This window comes from Colias croceus, chromosome 3, assembly GCF_905220415.1.
Source record: "Colias croceus chromosome 3, ilColCroc2.1".
Taxonomy (NCBI): Eukaryota; Metazoa; Arthropoda; class Insecta; order Lepidoptera; family Pieridae; genus Colias; species Colias croceus.
The window spans coordinates 1,319,337-1,346,136 of record NC_059539.1 but is presented as its reverse complement, the minus strand read 5'-3'; the positions used below and the strand labels follow the sequence as shown (position 1 = coordinate 1,346,136).

General features: G+C 34.8%; 4 protein-coding genes across 4 annotated transcripts; 2 read left to right on the top strand and 2 right to left on the bottom strand.

Moving 5' to 3' along the window:
* Positions 1 to 254: 254 nt before the first annotated feature.
* Positions 255 to 4,316, top strand: LOC123705795 (eukaryotic translation initiation factor 2-alpha kinase 1-like). The gene is made up of 3 exons (XM_045654817.1): positions 255 to 509; positions 2,119 to 3,455; positions 3,933 to 4,316. Exons 1-3 carry the CDS (start codon positions 452 to 454, stop codon positions 4,263 to 4,265), a joined length of 1,728 nt encoding a protein of 575 aa, XP_045510773.1. The 5' UTR covers positions 255 to 451; the 3' UTR covers positions 4,266 to 4,316.
* Positions 4,317 to 4,637: 321 nt separating this feature from the next.
* LOC123705796 (protein ALP1-like) lies at positions 4,638 to 8,241 on the top strand. Its single transcript, XM_045654818.1, has 3 exons — positions 4,638 to 4,935; positions 5,044 to 5,353; positions 6,205 to 8,241. The coding sequence occupies exons 1-3, from the start codon at positions 4,739 to 4,741 to the stop codon at positions 6,988 to 6,990; spliced, it is 1,293 nt and encodes a 430-aa protein (XP_045510774.1). The 5' UTR covers positions 4,638 to 4,738; the 3' UTR covers positions 6,991 to 8,241.
* On the bottom strand, positions 5,433 to 8,027 carry LOC123705797. Its single transcript, XM_045654819.1, has 2 exons — positions 7,623 to 8,027; positions 5,433 to 6,098 (listed from the first exon to the last, which is right to left on the bottom strand). Exons 1-2 carry the CDS (start codon positions 7,980 to 7,982, stop codon positions 5,523 to 5,525), a joined length of 936 nt encoding a protein of 311 aa, XP_045510775.1. The 5' UTR covers positions 7,983 to 8,027; the 3' UTR covers positions 5,433 to 5,522.
* Positions 8,242 to 8,994: 753 nt separating the features above from the next.
* LOC123706156 lies at positions 8,995 to 24,987 on the bottom strand. Its single transcript, XM_045655323.1, has 6 exons — positions 24,701 to 24,987; positions 11,240 to 14,140; positions 10,824 to 11,021; positions 10,516 to 10,657; positions 9,998 to 10,210; positions 8,995 to 9,498 (listed from the first exon to the last, which is right to left on the bottom strand). The coding sequence occupies exons 1-6, from the start codon at positions 24,764 to 24,766 to the stop codon at positions 9,410 to 9,412; spliced, it is 3,609 nt and encodes a 1,202-aa protein (XP_045511279.1). The 5' UTR covers positions 24,767 to 24,987; the 3' UTR covers positions 8,995 to 9,409.
* Between the last annotated feature and the right edge of the window lie 1,813 nt (positions 24,988 to 26,800).

Below are 26,800 nucleotides of genomic sequence, written 5' to 3'. Positions count from 1 at the left end.
AAGCACTAAGCGTAACTTAAATAATAATTACATACACAGCGGACAGCATACATCAGACAGCGTTTAAAATACAATACATTTCTAAACATCTTCTGAGTTCTGACAGAGTAGTGAGTACTGTAATATTATCTCAATGTCTAATGTCTTTATCTGTGGTCAAAGAAAAATAATAATGTCAAATGCTGTCAAATGTCTATACTGAACTCAATATTGTCTATGGTTTTGGTTATAGTGAAATCATAGAGTAAGTGAAATTGTGACGTGCTTGTGATTTGTGTGATTGTGTGATTTTTATTTTGATAATTGTTTCATTTAAATATATATAAAATGTCTTCATTATGGAATAAATTACATAGTGGACGGATCACTGCTTGATCATGTCTAAAATAAACTTTAACGAATGGAAATCGTGGTTTCATCATCCTAATCCACACGAGCAAGGAAACTAAAAATGGGCAGTAAAAAGGATAAATGGGAAGCTTTAACCACCGTGAAATCGTTTGATTTAGGTAAATAAATAATATTAATTGCATGCAAGTTACTGAATATGATTATGCGTGTAATATTATCTCGATATTGTAACCTTGAAACCTACCTTCAGGAAAATAACAAACAGAATTTGTTGAATTTTAATGTAGTAACGGTACCTACTACTGTACTTATGGTCTAAAGCAATATTGAATAATGTATTTAGTGTGTTCAGCCACTTACATTCTGATATTTTTATTTTTTTTGTAACAAAATATTAATTTTGTTTACAATTACATTGTGATTTTTCTTTTTATATGTAATCTTATCCAAGATAGTAACACTTTTCATTTTAACCTAACCTCTATTTATGTAATTTGTCAATTCAATTCAATTTTTCGAAGGGTGGCAATTTTGTTTGAGTACAATTCTGCCAATGTCACGTTGGGAAGATAATACACGCTTGAGAAACTAACATTAATATACCGATATGTAATTTGTCTTGTAATTGTGTAATTAAACTTACATTATATACACTTATGTCAATAAAAAATACTTTTACAATTTTTGATACTAAAGTAATCAAATATCTTTAAATTTCTCAAGAAATATGGATAGTTCCTGAGATAAGAACGTCCAAGCCAATAAACAAGCTCTTCAGTTTTATAATAATTCAGTATTGATATATTTTTAATATTTAAACTCGGCAAAGTAATATAAAATGATTATTTGAACTTTGTGCATTTTTTAAGTTACTCTTGATTATCAATTTATCAATTTGCCATTATGTGGTTAATGTTGTAAAATGTAAACCTATACTTAAACTATCACTACATAGTATAAAACAAAGTCGTTTCTCTGTCCCTTTGTATGCTTAAATCTTTAAAACTACGCAACGGATTTTGATGCGGTTTTTTTTAATAGAGGAAGGTTTTAGTATATAATTTATTAGGTTTTAGACAAAGCGGGCGAAGCCGCGGTCGGTAAGCTAGTTTATAAATAAATCTCAATTTATAGTTCAATTTTCAATCCTGTTATTTTTGTTTTCTTTTTTATCTACACCTACTTGTACACAACCAAGTACATTATGTAATGTAACCTAACCACATTAACCACTATCAAGTAGAATGTTCTATAGGTTGCAACATTACTATAATGAATTAACTAGTTGCTTATAATATTTTGTGAAAATAGGTGATTTCAGAGTGCTTGTTCTTTAAACTAATATTATAAATAATTAAGATGTATAATACAGCTCTATGTAAGTAACATCAACATGTTAAAAAATTAAAGATTTTGAATGGATTTTAAATGCAATTTATTCATTATATTATTTTCCCGACATTTCACACACTTTACAGCGAGTGTGATCATGGGGAGACTGGTTTTAACAGTTAAAAATCCGTTAAAAATCTTTAATTTCTAAATGTATAATACTTGCGTAAAACTAAATACTAGAAAATACTATCAACATGTAGTTTCAGATATACTACATTGAAATTGTATCTTGAATTCTTTATTAGAACTAGATAAAATTTGTTAATATAATTGGCATTTATTCCTAGCGTTCTATAATAATCCATTTATTATTGTAATAAAATGTGCAATTCATTCAACAAAATATTAAAACTAAATTGTTTTTCTTTCCAGGTTTAGCTCACAACAGTCACCATGACTCCGTCTTACAACACAGTATGCAACAGATTGACCTTATCAACTCCACCGCCACTACACCCATTAGTCTACTTGTTCAATCCCTGGTCAAGCAACTCTGTACACTCCTGGAAAAAGATTCTTCCAAAGCAAACCAACTTTACAACACAATATGCGAGAAGTTACACAGCATGAAGCTGATAGACGATTCCTATGCAATGGGTGAGTTTGAAGTCATGAGGAGCCAGTACCAACGTGCCTTGTACCAGCTGGTTACAATAGCTAGTGGTTCAGAAATACCAATAACTCTACCAGCTACATGGCCCCTAACAAGATCAGGTCTCGAATGGTCGCGATATCACAAGGAATTCGAGGAACTGTACTTCATCGCTGGTGGAGGATTTGGCAGCGTGTTCAAAGCGCGACACAGACTCGACGGCGTTGAATACGCTGTGAAGAAAGTCTTCATAAAATCCTCCGATGTAAACTCAATCATGACACATCTCGCGGAAGTCAAAACTATAGCCAGTCTCAATCATCCAAACATAGTTAACTACAAAGCTGCTTGGCTAGAACCTTTAATTGAATCTACAGTGAAGAAGAAGCGTAAATTCCACATGGATACAGATAGCGAGGACTTGAGCTCCAATAGAGTTTCTTCAGTATATACAAATATGATGAAGTCCTTCAAAACATACAATTCCAAAGATCTGACAAAGCAGCATAGTCAATCGGACTTTGTTATATCTTTCGAGAATTCGGAGAGTTTCGAAAATGACAATTCCGATCTGGATGAAAGCGAGAGTGAAGACGAACCGCCGTCCGCAGAACACAACGCTATATGCAAGTTCTTAACTAGCGAGGAGTATGAAAATTGTTCACGGGTTAACTTAAAATGGGCGACTCTCTACATACAAATGACGTACTGTAAGCAGACGTTGAAGCAGTGGCTGGACGAGCGCAACAGTCACATGACGTTGGCTAGAAAGGGCTCCGATGAGTTGGTCCTCCAACACTCCGATTCGAATGATTCTGGAAGCTTCGACACGCATATACCGGACGTAACGTATCCCGTCGCTTGGACGCGTATAGATGTTATCGTGGACATGTTCACGCAGTTGGTCCGGGGACTGCACTACATACATTCGAAGGGTGTGATCCACCATGACGTGAAGCCAAGTAATGTGTTTGTGGGTGAGAGTGAGAGTGGGCTGATAGTACAACTGGGTGATTTTGGCCTGGCTTGTCCGTTGCAGCAGTCGCACAGTGGATTGGCACTGGGCACGCATCTGTATGCCGCTCCAGAACAACTGGAGGGACAGTGTAATCCAAAGGTATGTATTTTTATTTAATTTTTCATAACGGAACAGAAAAATTTATTTTTATTTTTATATTATGTGCTGTTATTTTAATAGCCCTACAACTCATTAGGACATTATTAAACCGTATCTATAGCGATTTAAACAGTGCACGCAAAAAAAAAAACAATTTTTTCCACTTTGGTTAACATTATTTTTTTGTTTATGGCTTAGCTTAGAAAAAAATTATATCTTATTTGTTTCCGGATAATTTATTAGAGAAAAATCTGACTATTAGTGAAAAATACAAAAATAGTTACAATCAAATGCATAGTTTTAGAGCCTGCTTAAACAAACAAACAAAACCAAATATATGTAAATCTTTTAACATTATCCTATAACAAGATTAATAATTATGGTTATCAACAAAACTTCTCAATTACCATAAGGATTCCGAATCAATTGAAAAAATTTTTTTTTTCTGAATTAAAAATATTTTTTCATCATTTTCAGAGCGACATGTACTCCCTCGGCATCATTCTGCTAGAAATGGTGGAACCGTTCAGTACAGACATGGAACGCGTGAAAACGATCACAGATCTACGTAAAGGTCAGATTCCCGCTCATTTAACGGCGCATTACCCAAAAATAGCTCACATTATCGGAAAACTGGTGCAACGGAGACCCGGGAAGCGACTCGATACTGGACAACTCTTGGACGAACTGAAAACGTTGTGTGACAGCAAAGATGAGACCATTAAGTCGTTGCGGGAAAAATTGGCGGCAAAAGATGATGAAATAGCGCAGTTAAAAATGATGCTCGCTAAGTTTAATCATCGTTCCTAGTACCTGTGTGTTGTGATAGTGTTGTGGTTTGACGGAGTGTTTTTAAGTACTACTTGGTATATAAAAAAAACACTTTAAAGTTGCACTTAACACATGTTTTTTTTAAAACATATGCATAACCAACTAGGATTTTCACAATTTTGTCACAAATTCTAAAATTGATAGTTAAAAATTTCCAAAATTGAATTACCCACAACGGTAGAGATAAAAATTGAAATATTTTTGAAATAAAATTAAATTGAAATTCACTGCCGAATACAACAATAATAAATTATTTGTTTATCACTTTAAAATTTTTGTATCAGCATCTATTAAAATTTGTGACTTGAATACCTAAATATAATTTTATTTTGGGGAAAGATCTTTAAGCCGCGGCCACACATTGGATTCAACTTTGCGTCCAATATTGGCTATAATTTGAAATGATCAAACTACTGCACTATACATTGGCTTCAATGTCAACTTTGTAACCAATGAATGGAAACAGACTAGCTCATTGGGCCAGTCCCAAACGTGGTAGCAGAGAAGCGAAGACGATGGACGATAATTTATTTGGACTAGCGGCTTACGCGTACGGACTAGGTACATATGCTTATTACTTGCATCAGACAAGTAATCAACGGAAGAAAAGGCGGTGGTGGATGCTAAAAATGCACACTTCAGGATTAACGTAAGTTACATTATATTTATTACTACAGAAATAAAATATTTTCATTCGCAATATATTTATACAAGTACCTTTATGTATTTTGCTAACTATGCATCTGTGTTTTTATAGACACGGAAGTGAGTTTTTGGCGGAGCTGCTTCATGAGCCATCAGGACAATTTGAAAATTTCTGCAGAATGTCATCATCTGATTTTGAATATTTACTAGAAAAAATTAGCCCAATCATAGCAAAGAAAGATACATATTGGAGAAAAGCCATTCCACCTAAAGTCCGGTTGGCTGTAACTTTAAGATTTCTTGCTACAGGAGATACATATAAATCACTTCATTTTCTTTTTAAAATATCCAGCCAAATAATATCAAAAATCGTGCCAGAAGTTTGTAAAGCGATTGTTATTGTTCTTCAAGATGAAGTCAAGGTAAGGAAATAAAAAAAAAAAACATTTATTTAAGTATTATATTTAAAACTTTAATCAGTAATTATAATTATTTATCACTTTGTATTGTTTCTCACTTTTTAATTATTTATTTATTATATCACTTAATACTATGGACGGTTTATAATATTTGTATCGTCTTTACATAAACTTAAATTTTATCAGTTTCATTGCTCATTTCAAACGCTTTTTTTATTATTTGAGAACTTATTATATTAATTTCCTTTTTTGGGGCGGTGGTCTGAGAAGTATACGTCGGCGCCGCCGTTTGTTTAGTGAATGTAGGAAGGTCATTATATGAATAGTCTACAACTGTATTAGGGGGCGCGGGTGCGTAGTACTCAGCACTGGAACTACTGTATACAGGCGTGGAATTAGACGATGTTTGAAACTCGTTATAGTTCGAATTATAAACAAGAGTATGAATATCGTACATTAATTTATCACGTTTCTGTTCATCCATTTTTTTCATTTTTTTCGCCAGCATCTGACAAAAAAAATCGGTGTCGTCATAATCTTGCTGACGCTTTGACGCGACAGTTATTGCTTTAAAGGCTTCATCCATTTGGGTTTTCACTTCTTTAATTTCAAAGGTATTCCTTCTTTTTTGCGTCTGTGATATTGATTGCCCTGGTCTGATTGGGTCAGTATTTTTTTGAGTATTTTCTTGTGCCACAGATTCTTGATATGAAGTACTAGCTGACTCCTCTGGTTGTATATCTGGAGGCTGAAAAAAGAGAAACATACCATATTTAGTTGCATTGTTTAGGTACCTATGCTACTATGTGCTATGAAATAAATCCATACTTATAATAATATGGTTTTTTTTTCAGTGGCCCACCACGGCAGAACAGTGGCAACAGATTGCCTCGCAGTTTCAAGAAAGGTGGCAATTCCCGCACTGTCTAGGAAGTATAGACGGAAAGCACGTTCGAATGCAATCACCTATTCACAGTGGATCCGATTATTACAACTACAAACAATACTTCAGTATCGTTCTGCTAGCAGTTGTAGACAGCAACTACAATTTTATGTTTGCTAATGTGGGTTGTCAGGGAAGGATTAGCGATGGAGGTGTTTTTAATAACAGTGCTTTAATGGAAAAAATATATGGTAATAACACAAATTTTCCTACGGAATCCTGTCTTCCAGGACGTTTGACAAAATGCCCTTATGTGTTTATTGGTGATAGCGCGTTTGCACTGTCTACTAAGATAATGAAACCATATCCGGGCAATCCACCACATGGCAGCAAGAACAGAATATTCAATAAAAGGTTATCTCGTGCTCGAGTTGTAGTTGAAAATGCTTTCGGGACCATGTCATCGATATTTCGAGTATTTAGAGCACCACTATTTTTACAGCCCGAGCAAGCAAAAGTAATAACTTTAACTTGTATCTATTTACATAATTTTTTAAAAAACAGCCGTTCCTCTAGGCCTCTATATGCCTCAGAAGGAACTTTTGATTATATGGAAAATGGTGAATTGCGTGAAGGAGCCTGGAGACAGCAGTACCAAAATGCCGATGCATTCGGACCACTTGAGAGACTTCCTATTAGGCCGCGGGCTAGTGCTTTAGATGTAAGAGAGGAGTTCGCTAATTATTTCATTCAATAATAATTGAATATTCAAGTATGTTTTGTCTATACTTAATACATATTATAAAGAGGAAAGATTTGTTTGTTTGTTTGTTTGAATTGAATAGGCTCCGAAACTACTGGACCGATTTGAAAAATTCTTTCAGCCTAGGATAGCTACATTATCAGGAAGTAACATAGGCTATATTTCATTCCCGAACTCCCACGGGAACGGGAATTACGCGGGTGAAACCGCGTGGCGTCCACTAGTCTTAATAAATAGTGGAAATCAAAAATAAATTTTAACTTTAACTAAACCCATTAAAATAATAAAAGCTCGATGGCAACAGTTGCCCTTTTGCACTTCTGTAATTCCTTTTCCAACTCGTAAAATTTATTGTTTCTAATGTAGGTACATTTTAGAGGTACTTTTTCTAGAAGGAAATGACGTTGCAACATTGGCTTCACAATTTTAATTCCTTAAATCTTTTATAGTTAGTAGTTAGAGTAGTTTACTATAGTGATATAGGTAGGAGACAACTATGGAGGAGACAACTTTGCGTTGACGCGCACCATTCATGTAAGGTGTTTGTAGATAAGTCTTACTTTACTTAAAATTTAATAAATTTTATTTTAACTAAGAAGAAAAATGACTTTTTTATTGTAACTAACCTCCGTATCCTGTGTAGGTTTGCACTCATAATTTTGTCCCAAAAAGCAATCCATAGCTTGGAATGCGAACCAATTAGTTTCATAGACTTCGTTCCGCCCAGCACCTGATTTAATGGATCTCTTCTTCTTATTTAAATGATATCTATAAGTCGTCATTAATGACTCCTTTTTTCTTTTTAATTCAGCAATAGTGACGCCAGATAAGCTAAAAGAGGCGCGTATTCGTTCCCAAGCATCCGCCAAAGCATTTCTGTTTTTGTGCAACTTACTAGTGGAGTCCCACAACGCTGGTTCTCCTTGGTATAACTCGATAAACTCCAAGACATCAGCATTAGACCATTCAGTCGAAGGCGTTGCCATTGCGAAACCAGAGTACTACATTCACGTACGAACAGGACCCGTATCTCAAGGCGACTGACAGAGACGATATGTGTGGCGCGAGCGCCGCGTTGTGTCCAAGATGCCCCCGCGCACTCCCCTTTCATTCCCCTCTCCTTTGAACGTGTATCGAAAACCGACACTGAGCGCGTTAGTATTGGGCATTGGACAGTGATTGGATGCAATGTCTACATTGTGTCAAAGTACCGATACATACATTGGTGCATTGGGCGCAAAACGTTACGTTGGTGCAAATATCTCCAATGTGTGGCCGCGGCTTTAAAAGTGGCAATAGTGGAGGATCTTAATATGATCTTTAGGAATAACTACTTAAATTACATATTCTTCCTACTATAAATCTACAGTATCTGTTGTGATCAATGTTTATTATAAATGAAATAGATTCCTGATTATTAAATGAGACTAAAAAGTGGTTCCTTGTGAAGTATCAGATATTAATAATTATGGTTTTATGTATCATTGTATGTCTATGTTCTTATTATGAGTTTTAAAAACAGTGGTACTGTATTAATAGACTTTATAGATCAAGGATAATAGCTGCCCTTTGGTAAGAAAGAGAGAAAATGTGTCTTTTCTGTCTGTATTCACACTGGGTTCGGGAGTTGCCAAAGATAATATGAGTCAAAAAGTGCCAATTAAGCTATCAATGACTATGAGTGATTTGTGAAGCTGAATAATATTTTCTGTAGAAACCGTGGCGAAAGCGGTAAGAGGGCAAGTAGCACATGATAATATGTTCTAAATTTTTTGACATTACTTCATATTTTAATATCGAATAATGAATTTGAAGTCATTGTGGGTAACTGAATTAATACTTTATCGTATTAGTTTTCAGTATTTTTAGTTTGTTTTCAATATTGGCTGTTTGTGACTTACGAATGGTTGATGAAAGTAAATTATTGTATCAAGTGCGATTATTAATTTAATAAAATAGATAGGTAATAGAAGGTGGTTTTATTTAAAAATACACTCGTAAAATTAATATTTTTATTTACACAAAATGCTAAATGTATAAATTATTCCCTTATTCTTATAAATATTTACAGTCTTAAAATTAAAAGATACAATTAATGTGGCAAAGTCGTGATTACAATATTCGTTCATAGAGAATAGAGTCGAAAGTTGAATTTGAAAATTATAATTTTTCATTTATGTTCGATTGCGTTTGAATTTAGAATTTATTTTCGAAATTTTATTTGTGAGATGCATTCTAAATTCAAATTATAGAAATGGGGTGTATGATTATGAAATGGATGAATCTTAATGTAGTGATGGAAGATTAAGAAGAATGTAACAAACAATATAATATAGTCGTTTTATGTTCCAATATAACATAGATTTCGAATAGTTTAACCTTCCATCACACTAAACTAATTTGGAGGGTAGTTTCACAGAAGCGTGTCAATCGCGTGGATTACGCCGTTCGTCGCTGGGATGTTGTGCGTTATTACTTGCGCGTTGTTCACCTTTATCCGACCTGAAAATTACATTTTGAAATCAAAATTATTTAATAAACAACATTAATTAATAATAATTGTAGAAGGGTTTTGTGCTTCTACTTTTTTGCCACGCAGCTTTATTTACTTTAATAAAATAATTTTAATAATCACTTTAATTTACCAAATTCTTCATTCAACTAGTAATTTAATTTAAGTTTTCACACAGCTAACAAGCTTACCAGAGTTCTTCTGCAGCGTGAGAGGCTTGGCGTCCTCCATAGAGTTCCTAAGCTGATAGTACCGCATGCCAGCACTATACAACGTGCCCGACAACACGTGTCAAACGAGAACGACCAAATAACTCCATATAAATCTTACCAAAGTTTATTTAATTCTTACCAGAGTTCTTCTGCAGCGTTAGAGGTTTGGCGTCCTCCATAGAGTTCCTAAGCTGTAAGTACCGCATGCCAGCGCTATACAACGTGCCCGGCAACATGTGGTCGCGAATAGAGTTAACTACTTAAATCAAAAGCTTACCAGAGTTCTTCTGCAGCGTTAGAGGTTTGGCGTCCTCCATAGAGTTCCTCAACTGATAGTACCGCATGCCCGCACTATACAACGTGCCCGGCAACACGTGGCGCGCGACGAGTGCTCTCGCGGCAGCCTTCTCTGAGTATCGAGACAGTTCGGTCGGCGCTAGCCGCGCGAACGCCGCGTCCGTTGGCGCGAATATTGTGTACGTTTTGCTTTCTGTCAAATGGAATGATTTTAAATTTAAATTTTTTATTAAGCGGGAAATGGGAGTCTTTTTTACTACGATAGGTAAAATATAATTGAATATGTTGTATGTTTTAAATTTCTATTAAAATTAACAGTCAATCATTTTATTATATTATAATAGAAATTTTAATCGTAGTGAACCCTATCGACACTTTTAAATTCTACCTTATTGAAAAATATTCTTATTTTCACAATAATTAGTATGATAGAAATTTTTAATTTTTATAGAACATTATTTCATCATAGGTATACCATAGACAACAAAATGATCTTACCTGCTAAAGTGTCAGCAAAGCCACTGGTAAATATGGCCTTGATGAAGGTGGTGAAGCGTCTGTCCCTGTCCGCCTGTAACGTCTGCACGAGGTCTCCAACCGGCAGCGGGAACATCACTCGGTCTACCGCGTGCGCTATGCCCTGTCATAGACAAGATTTTGTTTATTATTTTTTTATTTATACGTGTGCTGTACATGTTTATTTTTTTCGTGTGCATGGATTATTTGATAGCAAATTCTTAATATATCTAATTACACATTTCTTTAGGCGTGAATAAAATTCTAAAACGTTAAAAACCTGAAAATACCTGTGGTATATGAATATCCTTCTTGTCATCGATAACCCGGGCACCGTTAATCGTTGTGACCTTGACTTCGTTCCACTCGACATCATGCATGTCATACTGGTTCACTCGTAACTGTGTGCCGGCGAGGGAGACGCCCGTCATCTCATCCTGGAGGGACGCTATGTCGAACGCGCCTGGGATCACGTGGTGGAGGAGCAGCTGGAATTTTTGATTTTTGATTTTTTAAGAATGAAGAAACATGCGAACGATAGACGAAGATCAGTACTTGGTGTTAAGCGAATTTGAAAAATTAACCTATACATATACTATCTGTGTTAATTTTAGTTTTAAATTATCTATATAGGAAACAAAAGTTTTGTAACAAAATTAACTTTAATATTTTAAAATTATCAGGCAATAATTTTAATTGTACTTACACCACTTAGAAGTCTGGGATTATCGCGGAACTTTTCTTCTGCCCTATCAGGACCTCCCAGTTGAACTAAAAGCGTCCTAAATGCTTTGTCCGTTGGCGCGAAAATCGTGTACGGTCCAGTCTCATTCAATATCGAATCTAATCCAGATTGTTTTAGGTATTTTGCTGTTGCGAACAATCCGTTTTCTTTCAGAATATCGATAAGACCTGGACTGGATGCGGAAGCGAAAAGGTCCTGAGACGATGGCTCTTCAAAACTTGGTACAGGCGTGCTTGATCCTATTACAATCAAATCATTAGGAGTAGATCTATATGAAGGTGTTGTGTTTATTATGGTGGAGCTAGGGAAGATATTCCGTGAGGTCTGTTTATTGCTTCTGATAGAATACGTTGGGGTTGATGTTTTAATGATGTATCTTTCTGTTGTTGGCGCTCGCGTTGTAGGTTGGTATGTTTGTGTTTCTCTTTGTGTCTCCCTGGGTATGTATGAGTCTATTGATGAATCTTTTGATATCTGAAAGTCTCTCGTTGGGTCTCTTTGTGAATAAGATTCTCTTGGAGTATATGATTCTCTCTGAGTCTCCCTTTGTGTTTCCCTGGTTGGAAACACTTCTCTTTCTTGTTCCCGTATCGTATACGCCTCTCTTTCTGGTTCTCTAGGTGTGTATGTCTCTCTTTCAGGTTCTCTTTGGGTATATGTTTCTCTTTGTGGCTCTCTGGGGGTGTACGTTTCTCTTTGTGGCTCTCTGGGGGTGTATGTTTCTCTCTGTGGCTCTCTGGGGGTGTATGTTTCTCTTTGTGGCTCTCTAGGGGTGTATGTTTCTCTCTGTGGCTCTCTGGGGGTGTATGTTTCTCTTTGTGGCTCTCTAGGGGTGTACGTTTCTCTTTGTGAATGCCTTTGTGTGTATGCTTCTCTTTGAGATTCTTTTGGGGTGAAATTTTCTTTGAATGTCTGTTGAGTCGTTCTTGCTGACAATATTGAATTTCTGTATGTACTAGCAGGCGTAGTTGGAACAGGATTGGTGAGTCCGGATGAGCCATAGCTGGATGTTGTAACAAAGCTGGCATACGTTGACGGAAGATGTGATGATTCTGCTATGTAATCCGTAGATTCCGTAGTAGATGGGCTCGGAGTCGTTGTACTGTGTAATCCGTTAGATATTTTAGTAGGTCCGGGGAGTGTGATCTCACCTTTTCGTATTTTCTTCAAAATCTCCTCAACTTCTGGGCCCTCTTCCGTTTGTTGTCCATTAGCTTTTACACCTTTGACTTTATAGGAACCGTCATCTTGTTCTTCTAGAAAGACAAATGTTACTTTCTTTTTGCTCTGAAGGGTAGTGGGCAAATTCGAAACCTCTTCTAATTTTCCATTATCACCCTGTTTCACTAGTTCGTAATTAGCCCCTGGCGGTAATACACCTTTTGTCAAATCATCAAATGAAACATGACTTTCTTTTTGTGTTGTTTGTGCTGCTGCTACGTATTTACCCAAATCTGGGCTGTCTGCTGCTATTGCCCCCTTAGGTATTAAGTTAGGATTATTAGTTCTGATCACTTCATATTTTTGTCCATTCAGAGATATTTCCCGTGAAGTAAAATTCCTCTCATTGAAGTCTTCAGGATTTTCGGCTAGAGCGACTTTAAGTTGCTTCAAAATATCTGGTTTCTGTAACAGAGCTACACTCTTTGCTCTAAGATTGTCATCAAACCCTTTAGTTTCACTTTCCTCCAGCAGGTTCTTTATTTCATTGTAGAGCTTTTGTTTATTTCTGTCTTGAGGAGGATTTCTTGATCTAGGTGGTCCTCTGGTCCTCATATATCTAGGTCGTGGTGTAGTCGTTGTTGTCGTTGTGGTGGTTGACGTAGTTGTTGTTGGTGTCGGATGTTGCTTCTCATACATTTCCAATGCTTTTTTGAATAAATCTGTTTCATGAGGTAGAAGTGGCCTACGTTTTTCTTGGTTTCTTCTGTAAGCATCTTCATAATTTTCAGTGGTAGTATAAGAAGGAAGCGATTTAGTGGCTTGTCTGGTTAGGAATTCTTCGTGTAATTTCTCAACCTTTTCCTGTTGTTTCTGTTGTTGCTTCTGCACGAATTCTTGATGTTTTTGTATTATTCGCTGTCTCTCTTGTAATTCTTTTAGTTTTTCTAAATTGTCTTTTGATTGCTGTTCAAAGTAATCTTGAATATCAGCTGACTGAGTATTAGAATATATTGGTTGGTTTAAAGGTTGGCTTATTGGCTGATTTATGGATCCTTGGCCTAGCTGATGATTAATTGGCCCTTGATGGTTGATCGGTCCTTGGAAAGATATCTGTCCGTTCTGATTAATGTTTTGTGGTGCAAGGTTAGGCGCAGCCTGAATGGTGATTGGATTCGGGGCACTAAAGCTTTGCTGATTTTGCAATGTAGGCAAGAAAGCTGCCTGTGTCGGCCTCTGCTGAGCCAGCGACAGGGGCGTTGGAATATTGGGATTCTGATTAAATATTGGTGCATTTTGAGTTAATGGCAGAGAATTGCTTTGATACGTAGACAAAGTTGGAACTTGTTGGGGAATGTTGTGGTTTTGAGCAAAAGCTTGTTGCTGTAAATTCTGCTGATTAAAGTTATTAATGGGAGGATTAACGTTTGTCTGTTGATTGAACTGTTGGAAGCCATTATTCTGAACGGGGATTGGGTTGTTCGGAATATTCTGCGCTGGCAGAAGATTATTGAACTGTGGCACGTATGGTTGTTGATTCAGTATCGGCTGAGGGAATTGAACTTGCTGTGCATTGTTAATAAGACCCGGCTGTTGTTGGAAATTTTGTAATGGGGAATTGAGTCCGAATCTCGTCTGATGTTCGTTGAAGCCTGGAGCTCCGATAGGCCCTTGTCTATTTCTGTCGAAGTCGTTTTCTATCTGAAATAGATAAAAATAATAATTAGTAATTTAGATGAGGAGTTAGTCAAGTTATAAGCTGTTGTTTATGAGATATAATATCTCAACCAATATTTGAATAATCTCATAACGTATAAAGATACTGTTTGTGATTTCGATTGAGTGAATTGAAAACAGCTTAAAATGTAATTATAAATTAATAAAATTAAAGTAATTGTTCGTTTAAATTTAAAACACTACCTATGCATTATCTTTCCTAGTTACTGAAATTATTAAAATTGTATCAATCATAATTCACCCTATGTGCAACCTAACGAATAAATCAAAATGTGCTGGCTATGATTATTTTATTTATTTATTTATAGTTAACACTTTACTATGCTAGTTAATAATACAAATTAGGTACTTAAAACTAAAACTTAATGCTAAACTAGCACAGAGGGCGGCCTTATCGCTAAAGAGTAATCTCTCCCAGGATTGTTGTTATTGCGTTAAATATATTATATAGATTTGGTGAATAAATTCCATCAATGTTTTTCATCAATCTCATTTGCTTAAACATCAGCTGTATCATTTCAACACATTCAATGTCTCACCAAGAAACGAGCCCAAATATCATAAATAATTCAACATGAACATAACTAAGTTCCGTGAGGCGAGGCGCAATTTTCCCGACATCTCGCCGTGACGCATCAGCGACACGAAAGTGCATTCTTGAGCGTGCTGAGAGCGGCACATCTTACTGATTGTGTATTTATTTAGTTTATTATAACTAGCAATGGCTATGGTAACAACATGCTGAGTTGGCGTAAAGGATATATTCCTTCGGGTATGAAATGTTTCACGACGGGAATAAAGCCATATTCTGCGTCCTAGCCTCCTCACTCAAGACAAAAAAAAAACATATAAAATTACGTTGTTACAACGACGTACCGCGTTAACACGAGAGAACGACAAATAATTATACATTTTCGCGTTTTTATATCAATAATTGTTCAGAGTAAAATATATTTATTTTTCAGAATTGCAGTTAAGGGATGAAAGATTATAAATGTAATAAATTTTTAATTATCAGTGACTACATACTGACTGAATATTTATCGAATATATAATAATGCTATTTTTTAAACCACATAATAATATGTATGTTCTATTAATTAACAAATATTGCAATAAGAATTACTTCCTAGATTAAAAAACAGATTATAATATGTATGTTCATCTGCAAAGATTTAGGTCATCATACGTATGGGTGTATTCAGAAAGAAAGCTTGAAACTTATAAGCGCTTATCGGTGCTTGTCAATGCTGGTTTTGACAAGCTTGTCAATGCTGGTTTTGACAAGCTGGTTTGAGCATTGACAAGCGCCGATAAGCGCTTATAAGTTTCAAGCTTTCTTTCTGAATACGCCCTATATAACTTTAAATCAGTCCGGAAAATTTGCCGCCAAAATCGCGAATACTTTTGACACTTGTAATGTGGCACAATGAACGCGCGACCTTTGTCAAAATGCCATAGATGTTCCTCAAAGTCGAAAGCGCGCGAAAGTGGTCTGACAACATTCTCGTCATCCTGCTCTTTCGCCTCCGCTCTCTGTATTATGTAACAAGGACAGATGTAACCGAAATGGTATTACGGACATGACATAATTAGTCTGAACTATCTAGATCGCTATCAAGATTTCGTACTGCACGTAGTTTAAAAGCATTCGTCTTATTAAAGCAATTTTTAATAAGTTCTCGTATTTCGTTAGATTTATTTATCTAATAGAAGTGATGTAATGCCATAAAAGACATTGCCCATATCGAACTTTTATTATTTCAAATCGGAAAACGCCTCGCGTCGGTAATTAATTAGGTATTAATCATCTTAGAATAAACTAGTTGTGCCCCGCGTAGCTCCGCTCCTGTTGGTCTTAGCGTAATGATAGCCTATAGCCTTCCTCGATAGGTAAATGGGCTATCTAATTACCGAAAGAATTTTTCAAATCGTAGTTCCTGTAGTTCCTGAGATTAGCGCGTTCAAACAAACAAACATACTCTTCAGATTTATAATATTACTAGTGGTCTGACCCGGCTTCGACATATTTCGCAATAAAAGGTAGCCTATGTCCTTTCTCGGGTATCAAAATTGAAAATATCTCCATACCAAATTTCATGCAAATTGGTTCAGTAGTCTAGGTGTGATTGAGTAACAGACAGACAGACAGAGTTACTTTCGCATTTATAATATTAGTATGGATAAAATAAGTATACTGTATAGAGAATAGTAGGTAACTCATTGCCAGGCTTTTCGATATACCTAATAAATCCAAATTCGAAGAAAATCCACCTCTCCAACCATAAATCACATACTTAATTATTGCTATCTTCCCATGACCTTTGATTACTTTCATTTTCCCTACACATGAACTTTGTAACAACGTAAGAGTGATCAAAATACAACGCGTTGTGAATGAAGTTTCCATAATCTGTTGAAAGTGAGAATGCCATGTTTCGCCTACTGATGTCCTATTCACGTTTCTATTTTGTTTAATTGAATAAAGAAAGGCGTGTTGGTTTTGCAGTTGATTTTAAATTACGTATTATTAAAACTCTTGGAAAGATGTTAGGAAATTTTATAATACCCACATAATATAATCGGTTAGGTAGAGTCGTATAGGTAGTATATTTATTAAACTATAATATGTTATGCATATAAAAATAAAACAAGTGTACTACTTACCTGTCTACTACAAAATTAAACTTTCAAATATTCTGTAATACAAAAAATCAAGAAAGATATCCAGTTATTCCTAATCATTATAATCTAGCCACATAGGTATCTGAATGGTAAATAGCTGGGTCCACACCGGACGATCCACCGCGATCCGATCGCGCGCGGCAGGCGCGCGATCCAAAGATGCGGGCGGTGTGGACGTGCCGCGCGCGATCCATGCACGCGTTTTGCCGCGCGCGATCCCTACCTCGTGCGATCCGTTAGCGGGCGGTTTTTGTACCCGCTTCAAAGGTGCCTCAGTTGCGTGATGCGCGCGGTGTGGACGGTTGTGTTTTGGTTCGCGCGATCCACCTCATCTCAGAAAGTCATGGATATCTCGGAAAGTCGCCGTCTGATATCGTTGTACAAAAAAAAGCCTCTACAACCTCACAATTATCCAGCTCCAATTCCACAGATATCACCGACTGATTCATCGCAGTCCCAGTTTCAGAAACCTCAGGATTATTCACTTTCACATTTACCACCAAATTAAATAAGTACCTACCTATATCATGTTTTCAAAATATAATAATTATTGTAAACATGTTACTTCTTTAAAAATATGATTGAAATACACTAATTTTTTATTGAGTAAAAAAGTATGGTTTTACTTACCTTTACATATCTAATCATTTAACAGGTCAATGATGGCTTCACAAACTTCAGGAATAATTAATGATATAGACTGTTTAGAAATGCGGAAGAGATACTGCAAACTGACGTACGAATCTCCAGTTGCTAAAAATCTCAATGTTAGTAGTAATCTTTCCTTCACAGTAATGGCATCTCTATAATTTGTATCATTCTTTCTTAGCTTGTTATCCAATAATGAACACAATATCTCAAATTGATTAGCATTCATTCTTGCAAACGCCGCCGTTGTACGTGTGACTCCATATCGTACAAGAGTTAGACTGGCTGAATGACGGATCGCCTTAGGATCACTTGGAGCGCATATTTTGGATCGCAAGTTTTTAAAGTGGATCGGCCTAACATGATCCACGATCCATGCTCCGCGATCCTGGATCGCGGATCGCAGGATCACTGGATCGTCCGGTGTGGACCCAGCTAATCACCTATCTGTGAGCGATCCAATTTTTTGCATCCAAATGAATCGATTAACGAATCGGTATAATCGAATATCATCGATTAATCGGTATAATCGCTACATAATATGTCACACAATGAACGTTTGTAACACGCATTTGATTTATATACCTTCATAATTAGTAATCGTTTGGAAAACAAGTTTTAGACACGAACAATTATTTTATTGTCAATAATTTTCCGTATATTCCGTATATTACTGGTATTGTGATATATAATGTCGAATAAATCATTAAAAGCACTACGAAGTAAGAATCTTCCGCCGATAAAAAAAATCTCATGAGTACATACAGAAATCTATAAAAATATCTCATCAACATGTACAAAAATCTAGTTTTTAATAGATTCTAGATTGATGCAACACTAATAAAATTTACCCTAAGTCCGATAATATCTTGATATTCGTAGTAAGACCCAAACCTATATACTTAATCCTATATCAAAGGTGAAGTTACGCTAATCTACTTCTTCTTCTCTTCTATCTTCTTTTAATTCTATTTGGTTTTACACAGATAATAATGCAATAACTAATTACTATAGTAATTGTATAATATTAGTATAGATTATTTAATTAACACATAGATAATATATAAATAAAATTATGAAATTAGGTCAACAGCCGGACATAGATGTTTTATCCTAATCTAACCATTGTTGCGTGACTGAGTCATCAATGTGTATCTTCAAACTTTCACGTGTATTCTTAGTAATAATATATTATCTGTATTTATTCTATTCTCTATTTTATTTCTAAGGATATAGCTTCAAATGCCATTTATTTATTTTTTATAAGATATCTTCAATGCGTTTTTTTTTTTAATTCAACTCTTGCAGGAAACTAAGAACTATAATATTAATAAGTTATTATCTATTGTATTTTTTTATGACGTGAATTATTTTATGAATAAATAGAATAGAATATCTATAGGCACAGGCTCCTGAAAAAGTTTTATGGAAACTGGGTCATTTTATCATCGTAGTAAGTATATCGAAATAAAATATTTATTTTTAAGTATAGTAACATCATAAGCTTTCGGTCAACATAGTTAATTTCGTTCATATGACAAGCGTGATAATTAACCAAAAAGTATAAACATATCAAACCACAGTATCAAACCATGTAATGCCATTGTCCAGGACAATAAGTACCAGCTAAAAACAAAGGACTTCATCTCTTATTAAATAATTTACCAATTACATACATATATTTTGGCAATACCTAAATGCTCTTCTTTCACAAAACCTCATTATTTTTAGGGACTAAAGACAGTTCGTTAGAACACAAAAATACGGGCGTTCTATACCATCATTCTAAAATTCTTCCCAATCTAATTTGAATAAAGCATTAGGTATGCGGGCCTAGTGTACCCGTCAACTCCGATACTAGTAATCCTAACTGTTAAGCCGATATCTTACGGAAGCTGTGTTACACAACCCAGTGCCGGGTGTCACCTACATTATACAATGTGTTATACACACGGATGTGTTTCTTGTTCAATGCCGGTGTATGGAAGGTGACACTTGTATAAAAACTCGTATTGAATATGAAAGTTTTGCGGACGTTTCGTAAACTGTGTAGGTAATCAAGGATGTTTACGGTTTGCTTTTGGAACTGTATTGGATTGGTATTTTATGTTTATAGTAACATATTTTTGTCAGTATGTGAATAAGGTACTTATGTATAACTAGCTTCCGCCCGCGACTCCGTCCGCGCGGATGTCGGTCTTCGCGTGGGTGGTTTATTTCTCCATTTTGAGTAGGTACCTCTGACAATAAAATCTTATAAATATCTATTGGACCCAATTCCCAAATACGGCTAGGCCTATAATAATACGCAACGTGTGTTCGCGGTTCTACGGAACAACGTCTATGGATAAAACTGAAAAATTAAGATTAATTTTTTTCTACGTATTTTTCCAGGATAAAAAGTATCCTATTTTACGCCCAGGATAATAAGGTATAATTATACCAAGTTTCATCGAAATCGAACCGCTAGTTTTCACGTGATGCCTTCACATACAGACAGACAGACAGACAGACAAAAATTTTTTTAATCACATATTTGGGTTTGGTATCGATCCAGTAACACCCCCTGCTATTTATTTTTTCAATATTTTCAATGTACAGAATTGACCCTTCTACAGATTTATTATATGTATAGATATTGTATCTATGTCCCTACTATTTTTCGATTATTTATCTAAAGTACTTAGCCAAATCAATTCTGAAGATTTTGTCTGTAAGTGCAATGACGTCTTAAAATCCTAACCTATTCTAATTTTATGTAGAAAAAAAGTAGCTGTTGTTTTGTATTAATAAATTAAAACGTAATTTTTTTGCTAGGTAGATACGTAACCTTTCAAATGAAACGGTGAAAAAGTTTGACAGCCTAGAGATACTATTTACTAGGGATGCGCCGAATACCGAATACATATTCGGTATTCGGCATATTCGGCATCTTTTTCACTATTCGTATTCGGCCGAATTATTCGGTTTAGGTGCCGAATATATTCGGTATGAGTATTTCTACTTTCTTGGCTATAGAACTAAATAAATAACTTCATATAATGAATGATTTATGTCATACTAAACTGCACAAGTCAAAGAAATCCTATGAAGAATGTGTTGAACCTAAGGTCTACACTAATATTATAAAGAGGAAAACTTTGTTTGTTTGATTGTAATGAATAGGCTCATAAACTACTGGACCGATTTAAAAAATTCTTTTACCATTCGAAAGCTACATTATCCACGAGTAATATAGGATAGGTTTTATCCCGGAAATTCCACGGGAACGGGAACTATGCGAGTTTTTCTTTGAAACCGCGGGCGGAGCCGCCGGCGGAAAGCTAGTATAAAATAAAACAATCATTACATTTCAAATCAACGTTTATTTTGTAAATTTACATCAACATAATTTAATCATGTTTATTATTAGCACTTAGTTAGTATTTAATATTTATTATACTTTAAATCCTGAAGTCTGAAGACAATGCTTTTAGTCCCAATAGAACACACAACACAAACACACGAAAAATAACACAATCACACAAATTACACTTAACTTTTGTTTTGTCATCTTGCATTTCAAGCTCGCGATCTTTTACGTCCGCTCATGTTGCAAACACTAACTTAAAGTAAAAATATAAAACTTTTAAACAATGTAAAAATTTTAATATTTTTTTGTTTTAATTTGTAACGTATTCGTGCGATGTTTCAACACAACTGAGACGGCACGGAGTGCGCGGGCGATATACCTACGCGGGTGGCAGACGGTGAGGTAAGGCTCGCTCGTCACCGAGCCAGCAGCTACTTGCGACCCGTTAGAATCCGTTTACGCATCAAAACACATCAAAACATTGAACCGAATAATTCGGCCGAATATTCGGTTCGGTAATTTTTTAACCGAATAGTATTCGGTATTCGGTTATTCGGTGAAACCACTATTCGGCGCATCTCTACTATTTACCCAAGCTATTTACAGATTTTTTTCACAACTTACGGTCGAAATGCTAATTTCTATATTATTGATTTTACAATACACACTGTTATCACTTTAGGGAAATCAATGTACAATTTCTATATAGAAAACCTTAATGAAGGAAGAACATGGGTAAAATATTAAAGCTTTTATAAGTGTCATTTAACTTATAACACAAATATACTAACGAAACTCTAACACTGAAAAAAACGTATTTGAACTCTCTTTTTTTTGTCAACTTTGACTTTCTATCATTAGGTACAAATATCTAAACTGCTACGCGTAGTGTTAATCTGTTTTGAAGGTACAGACGATGAGATAAAATATTATGTAACACAGTTTCGCTGTTTCTCACAGTGCTAAGAGTTAGTAGTGAAAGTCACTATGTATATTCAAATATGAAACGCGTGTATATAAAATAAAAATCTTTTTTGTGTATTTTAATTTATAATTGCGTGTTATATTGTCTTGCGTGATGTTTATATATCACCCACAGCATATAAAATGTTATTAAATTGAACAAATATTATTCGATGCTCCTTTATTATTGTGTTTCGTTAAATATTGTAATACATTGAATTGAAAGCGATAAACCTATACGTATATTCCAATAACTGATGTCTTAATATTAATAATACGTAATCAATAATACATCATAGCCCTTTGTTCGATCATTATCTTCGACAGTGAAAAAAAAGTGTTTTGAAAAACCATAAAATAAAACGTCTAGTTGTGACTGGCCCATAACACTCCTAAAAGTATTTTTGTAAGTACTCGACATTATGTTCATAAAATATATCTGTGCTCCGCGGTTTATCCCGCATTGCTCCGCTCCTGTTGGTCATAGCGTGATGATATATAGCCTATAGCTTTCATTTTATAAATGGGCTATCTAACACTGAAATAATTTTTCAAATTGGACCAGTAGTTCCTGATTTGCATTCAAACAAACAAACTCTTCAGCTTTATTGTATAGAGATTACATTTAAAAAATTAGCCCAGTGTAATCAATAATAGTTAAAGAGAGCAAAATAAAAACATCCTATCATACAAGATGTATGCTGTTTTCATAATCGTTTCGTTTCTCACGTGTTTTATTCGTATATGTCTTTATCTAGCAAGTTATTGTAACATTGACACGCAGTTGAGATGAAACCGAGTCACGGTCAGGTTAACGGCTTTTCTTTTATTACAAGAATAGCTTTAATGTCATTTATATAATACCTAGGCACCTATACATAATATCTCTGTAAATAAAAATATATTCATATTTCTCTTGGTTTCAGCTTCACGTGTGAATCGGCAACAATTTGCTTGTTCCTTTTTGGTCAGGAGATGGATCATAGGAAAGAAAAATTTTATGAAATTTTTCTTAAAAATGAAGAAAACTTAACGGCCATTCAGCTAACCTAACCTTTATGAATTTGACAGTTCACACGAAGATAGCACCGCATACATAACTTTAACATTATGCACCTGTTTATTGACCTCCTCTTGGCTCCTTGGTACAGATGGGATCAATAATTCTCAGTGACCATTACGAAACAAGTCTCGGTCAGACAGGACACTGAAGACAAATAACCTACTTGTCCGCAAATAATAAAGCTGTTAATATTTTTATTCCCAAACAATTAGTTTTTCATTGATATTCTGATCCACCATAAAAAGTTTCATAGCTCTACATTTATAATATGTTATATGTTTTGTGGTTTCACACGTTCAAATGAAAAAACTTCTGCACTGAGATGATTCTAAGTAACGGCCGTAATATCGTATAATTTACGACTATAACATTAGCATTAAGTAGGCAGATTAGCGGATAAGATGTTACGCCATTTCATTTGCATTTATAATATTTTTTCAAAATTAAGGAAATGCATCTATTAGTATTAGTTTTGAAATGCTCCAGTTATAATGTCACGTCATAAGAAATATGGAAGGACTAGATTTTCACCATTTCTTCTTTCTTCCATCATCCTTTTTCATTTGTCGTGACAAAAGTCGGTATAAAAATGGCTCTTTGGAAAATAAGGTAGGACTTTTGTCACGACAAATAAAAAAGGATGATGGAAGAAAGAAGAAATATGGAAGGACTAGATTTTCACCATTTCTTCTTTCTTCCATCATCCTTTTTCATTTGTCGTGACAAAAGTCCTACCTTATTTTCCAAAGAGTCATTTTTATAGCAAAATTTAATAGAATTGATTGTTCAGGTTCAACAAATCGACCGTCTAGTGCTTATTTATAAAATCCGTTCCAATTACCATAACATCTTAAAGATTAATTCTAGTGTGGGAACGACCTACATTATATAAGTCTTATCATTTTTTCGCACGGGTATTAATAATGCTTTACGACGTAATGATATTATTATCCAAAACAACCTATATTGTGCGTTTGTATAACGTTGATTTGTCTCGCTCAATTTCAATACTTAATTTGATAACCTACGTTATAATGAGTGCAAAAGCATAATACGAACATAATATAACATGCTATCAAGAGATATAGAAAAAAAAACGTAATATTTACTTGCGGAAACGGAAAAAAAAATGCCGAAGAAAATGCGGATTACCCACGTGACCCGTTTGAAGTAATTCGTAATATAATTATTATATAGTACATTTACACACGCAGCAATTATAACATATAAGTGATTCCTGGTTCGATTACAAACCTAATTACTTTCTAGTTGTCGTTGAGGAATTATTTAACGAAAACATACGATATAGCTGTCATGCTATTACTTAAATTTATTCGAAATATTTTAATGTTTGATTATTATTTATTAAATATTAAGTAGTCATTAAACTTAATAATTTTAAAAGAAAATTGCGCTTATGTTTGTCAATAAAATTATATTTTACGATTTCTAGTTGATATTAAATCCGAACAATTAGCAAAAGATCAACTGACTCTATCGCTCTACATTCAATAGAAATTCCCCACATATTAAAAATATTTTCTTTCGTTCTGCAGTTTTAAAATTTTATTCTTTAGGTTTGCTCTGCTCAAATGGCGAGTTCATTATTTGCCAATTAAGAATTTATTTAAAAAACATTTTACAATAGTCAAAAGATGTGCTGCCATTATATTATATTTTTGCTTGCTCGTAAATCGCTTATAAATTGTCCATAGAAAACTCGCACTCTTTATTACAATATTGGTAACATTTAAAATATAGAGCATCCACTTGTAAATTAATAATATTATATTAAATAAGAAAATCAACCAACCCTCGGTCCAGTAATGGCCGCGACCAAGCGCGCCAACAGGAGAAACTGGCATACACTGCCCCTCATGCTGCACTCTCAAGATCAGAGTGGCAGAGTATCATCACACACACTGCACTACCGTCCGACACCACTGTCCTGAGCGCACTGAATCCGATTTTCCAAAAAATCAACACAGCTCACTAAAATCCAAATTTGAAAATTAAAAAAAAATCAGTCACAGACAACTTTTTTTCTTTTTCACGCAACGGGCACGCGCGTCGGTAGAGTCGATGACAGTAATCGTCATGGCAAGCGCTGCTGCGTTTTACCACCCCTACTCTCATCTCCCCTTCTCGATATTTCGAAAGGATTGTCAAACGAGAATCATTTTAAAACACTAAACGATATTCTGTGATGTTAATTGAACGTTGCATAAAACAATTAACAACAACGGCTCCTCAGATGAACTAAGGATCGTATACATTTCAAATTACTATGTATCTAGTTTATGATCTGCTAAGCTTCTGTTGCCACATAATTGTTCAAAAGTTAAACTTATTGTCTACTGCAATGTGTTTTGTAAGTATTATATAACCTAAGATATAACCTATATAATCTATGTGCCCGATTATTTATAGGAAAGTAAAAGTGAATTGTTATTTGCGACCGTTTCAAAAATAAATACCAATTTGTATGCTGGCCGAATTTTGGAAGAGTTATAGGCCTTGCATTGAAGTGTTTTATTCAAATTACAAAATGTTAATACTACTTTAACTTGTCTAGTCATCTATAAACATAATCCGTTCATATTGACCTTTTTACCGTGTACCTGTATACCAATTTTTTATTCATTCTATAACTATTTGTTTGCATAGCATATTGATGAAATTTAGTTGTGGACTGTGGTAATCTCTACTAAGTACCTATCTCTACAAATCTTAAGTTGTGATTCAGCGTTACAAAATAACAAAAGTATGTTTAATTTTCAAGCCTAAGCGACCGGAACTTCAAGTAATTAGGTTAGGACTTAGGAAACGAAAACAAAAAATGTTACCTAAAAAAATAAATCTAATCATTTTAGTTACGCGCCAATAAAATATGACAAATTGAAAACAATAGTTGATTAAAGAAGACACGAGCACAACGCAGCTTGTCTGTCGATGGCATAGACATTTTTTTCATTTCTAAATGAAAATATAATTTATCTATGCTACGGTAGAGCGGAGATCGCTTTTCGCAATGCTGAAATTAATGGAAATCATGGTAAAATCATTAATCAAACAGAATATCTCTTTTGTAACAGCACGAATACAATGCAGAAGTTCGAATGAAATACAATGCCTAATTGGAGTGAAAAGTTACACCATTTTGAGTATTATGTTTTGCAATTTTTTATCTGATAACGTACGGTGCGTACTTGCTTTGTTACAGTTTTTATGTGTGAATGATATACAAAGATATATCATTCTTGTTAATTACAAAAATATGGTTCGCATCCGTTTAATACTTGTTATAAAGTTTAATAATTTATTCACTGCTTATATAGTTATATATTTTAGATGCGCTGAATATGGCTAAATATCCTGTTTACTGTATCTATGTCATCTAAACTCAATGACGAATAGCTAAATCTCGTTTGCATAAAATCGACTAAAAAAAAAATAGACTAAATTCGACAGACGGCTTTTATGTCGGAACTCTTAGGGCGTATTCAGAAAGAAAGCTTGAAACTTATAAGCGCTTATAAGCGCTTATCGGCGCTTGTCAGCGCTGGTAACCTGCGCAGGAAAATACCTCTATATGAACATGCGCCTATAAGCGCTGATCGAGGCCGACAAGTTCCGACAAGCTTCAACAATGCTGGTGGCTGCCATATAAAATTTGTTTTGGTCTGCTTCAACCTGCTTCCTTTGTGTAGAACGAACCAGCATTGACAAGCGCCGATAAGCGCTTACAAGTTTCAAGCTTTCTTTCTGAATACGCCCTTACGTCCCAAACTTTAAAGCTCCCTCAGCTTTCAAAAACTATTACAGAAACTAGAAATAACTAATTTCAGAATCTAGAACCTATTTTTCAGTTAAATTCAATTTCTTTATGAAAATTTTGTGTTAGGTAAACTTG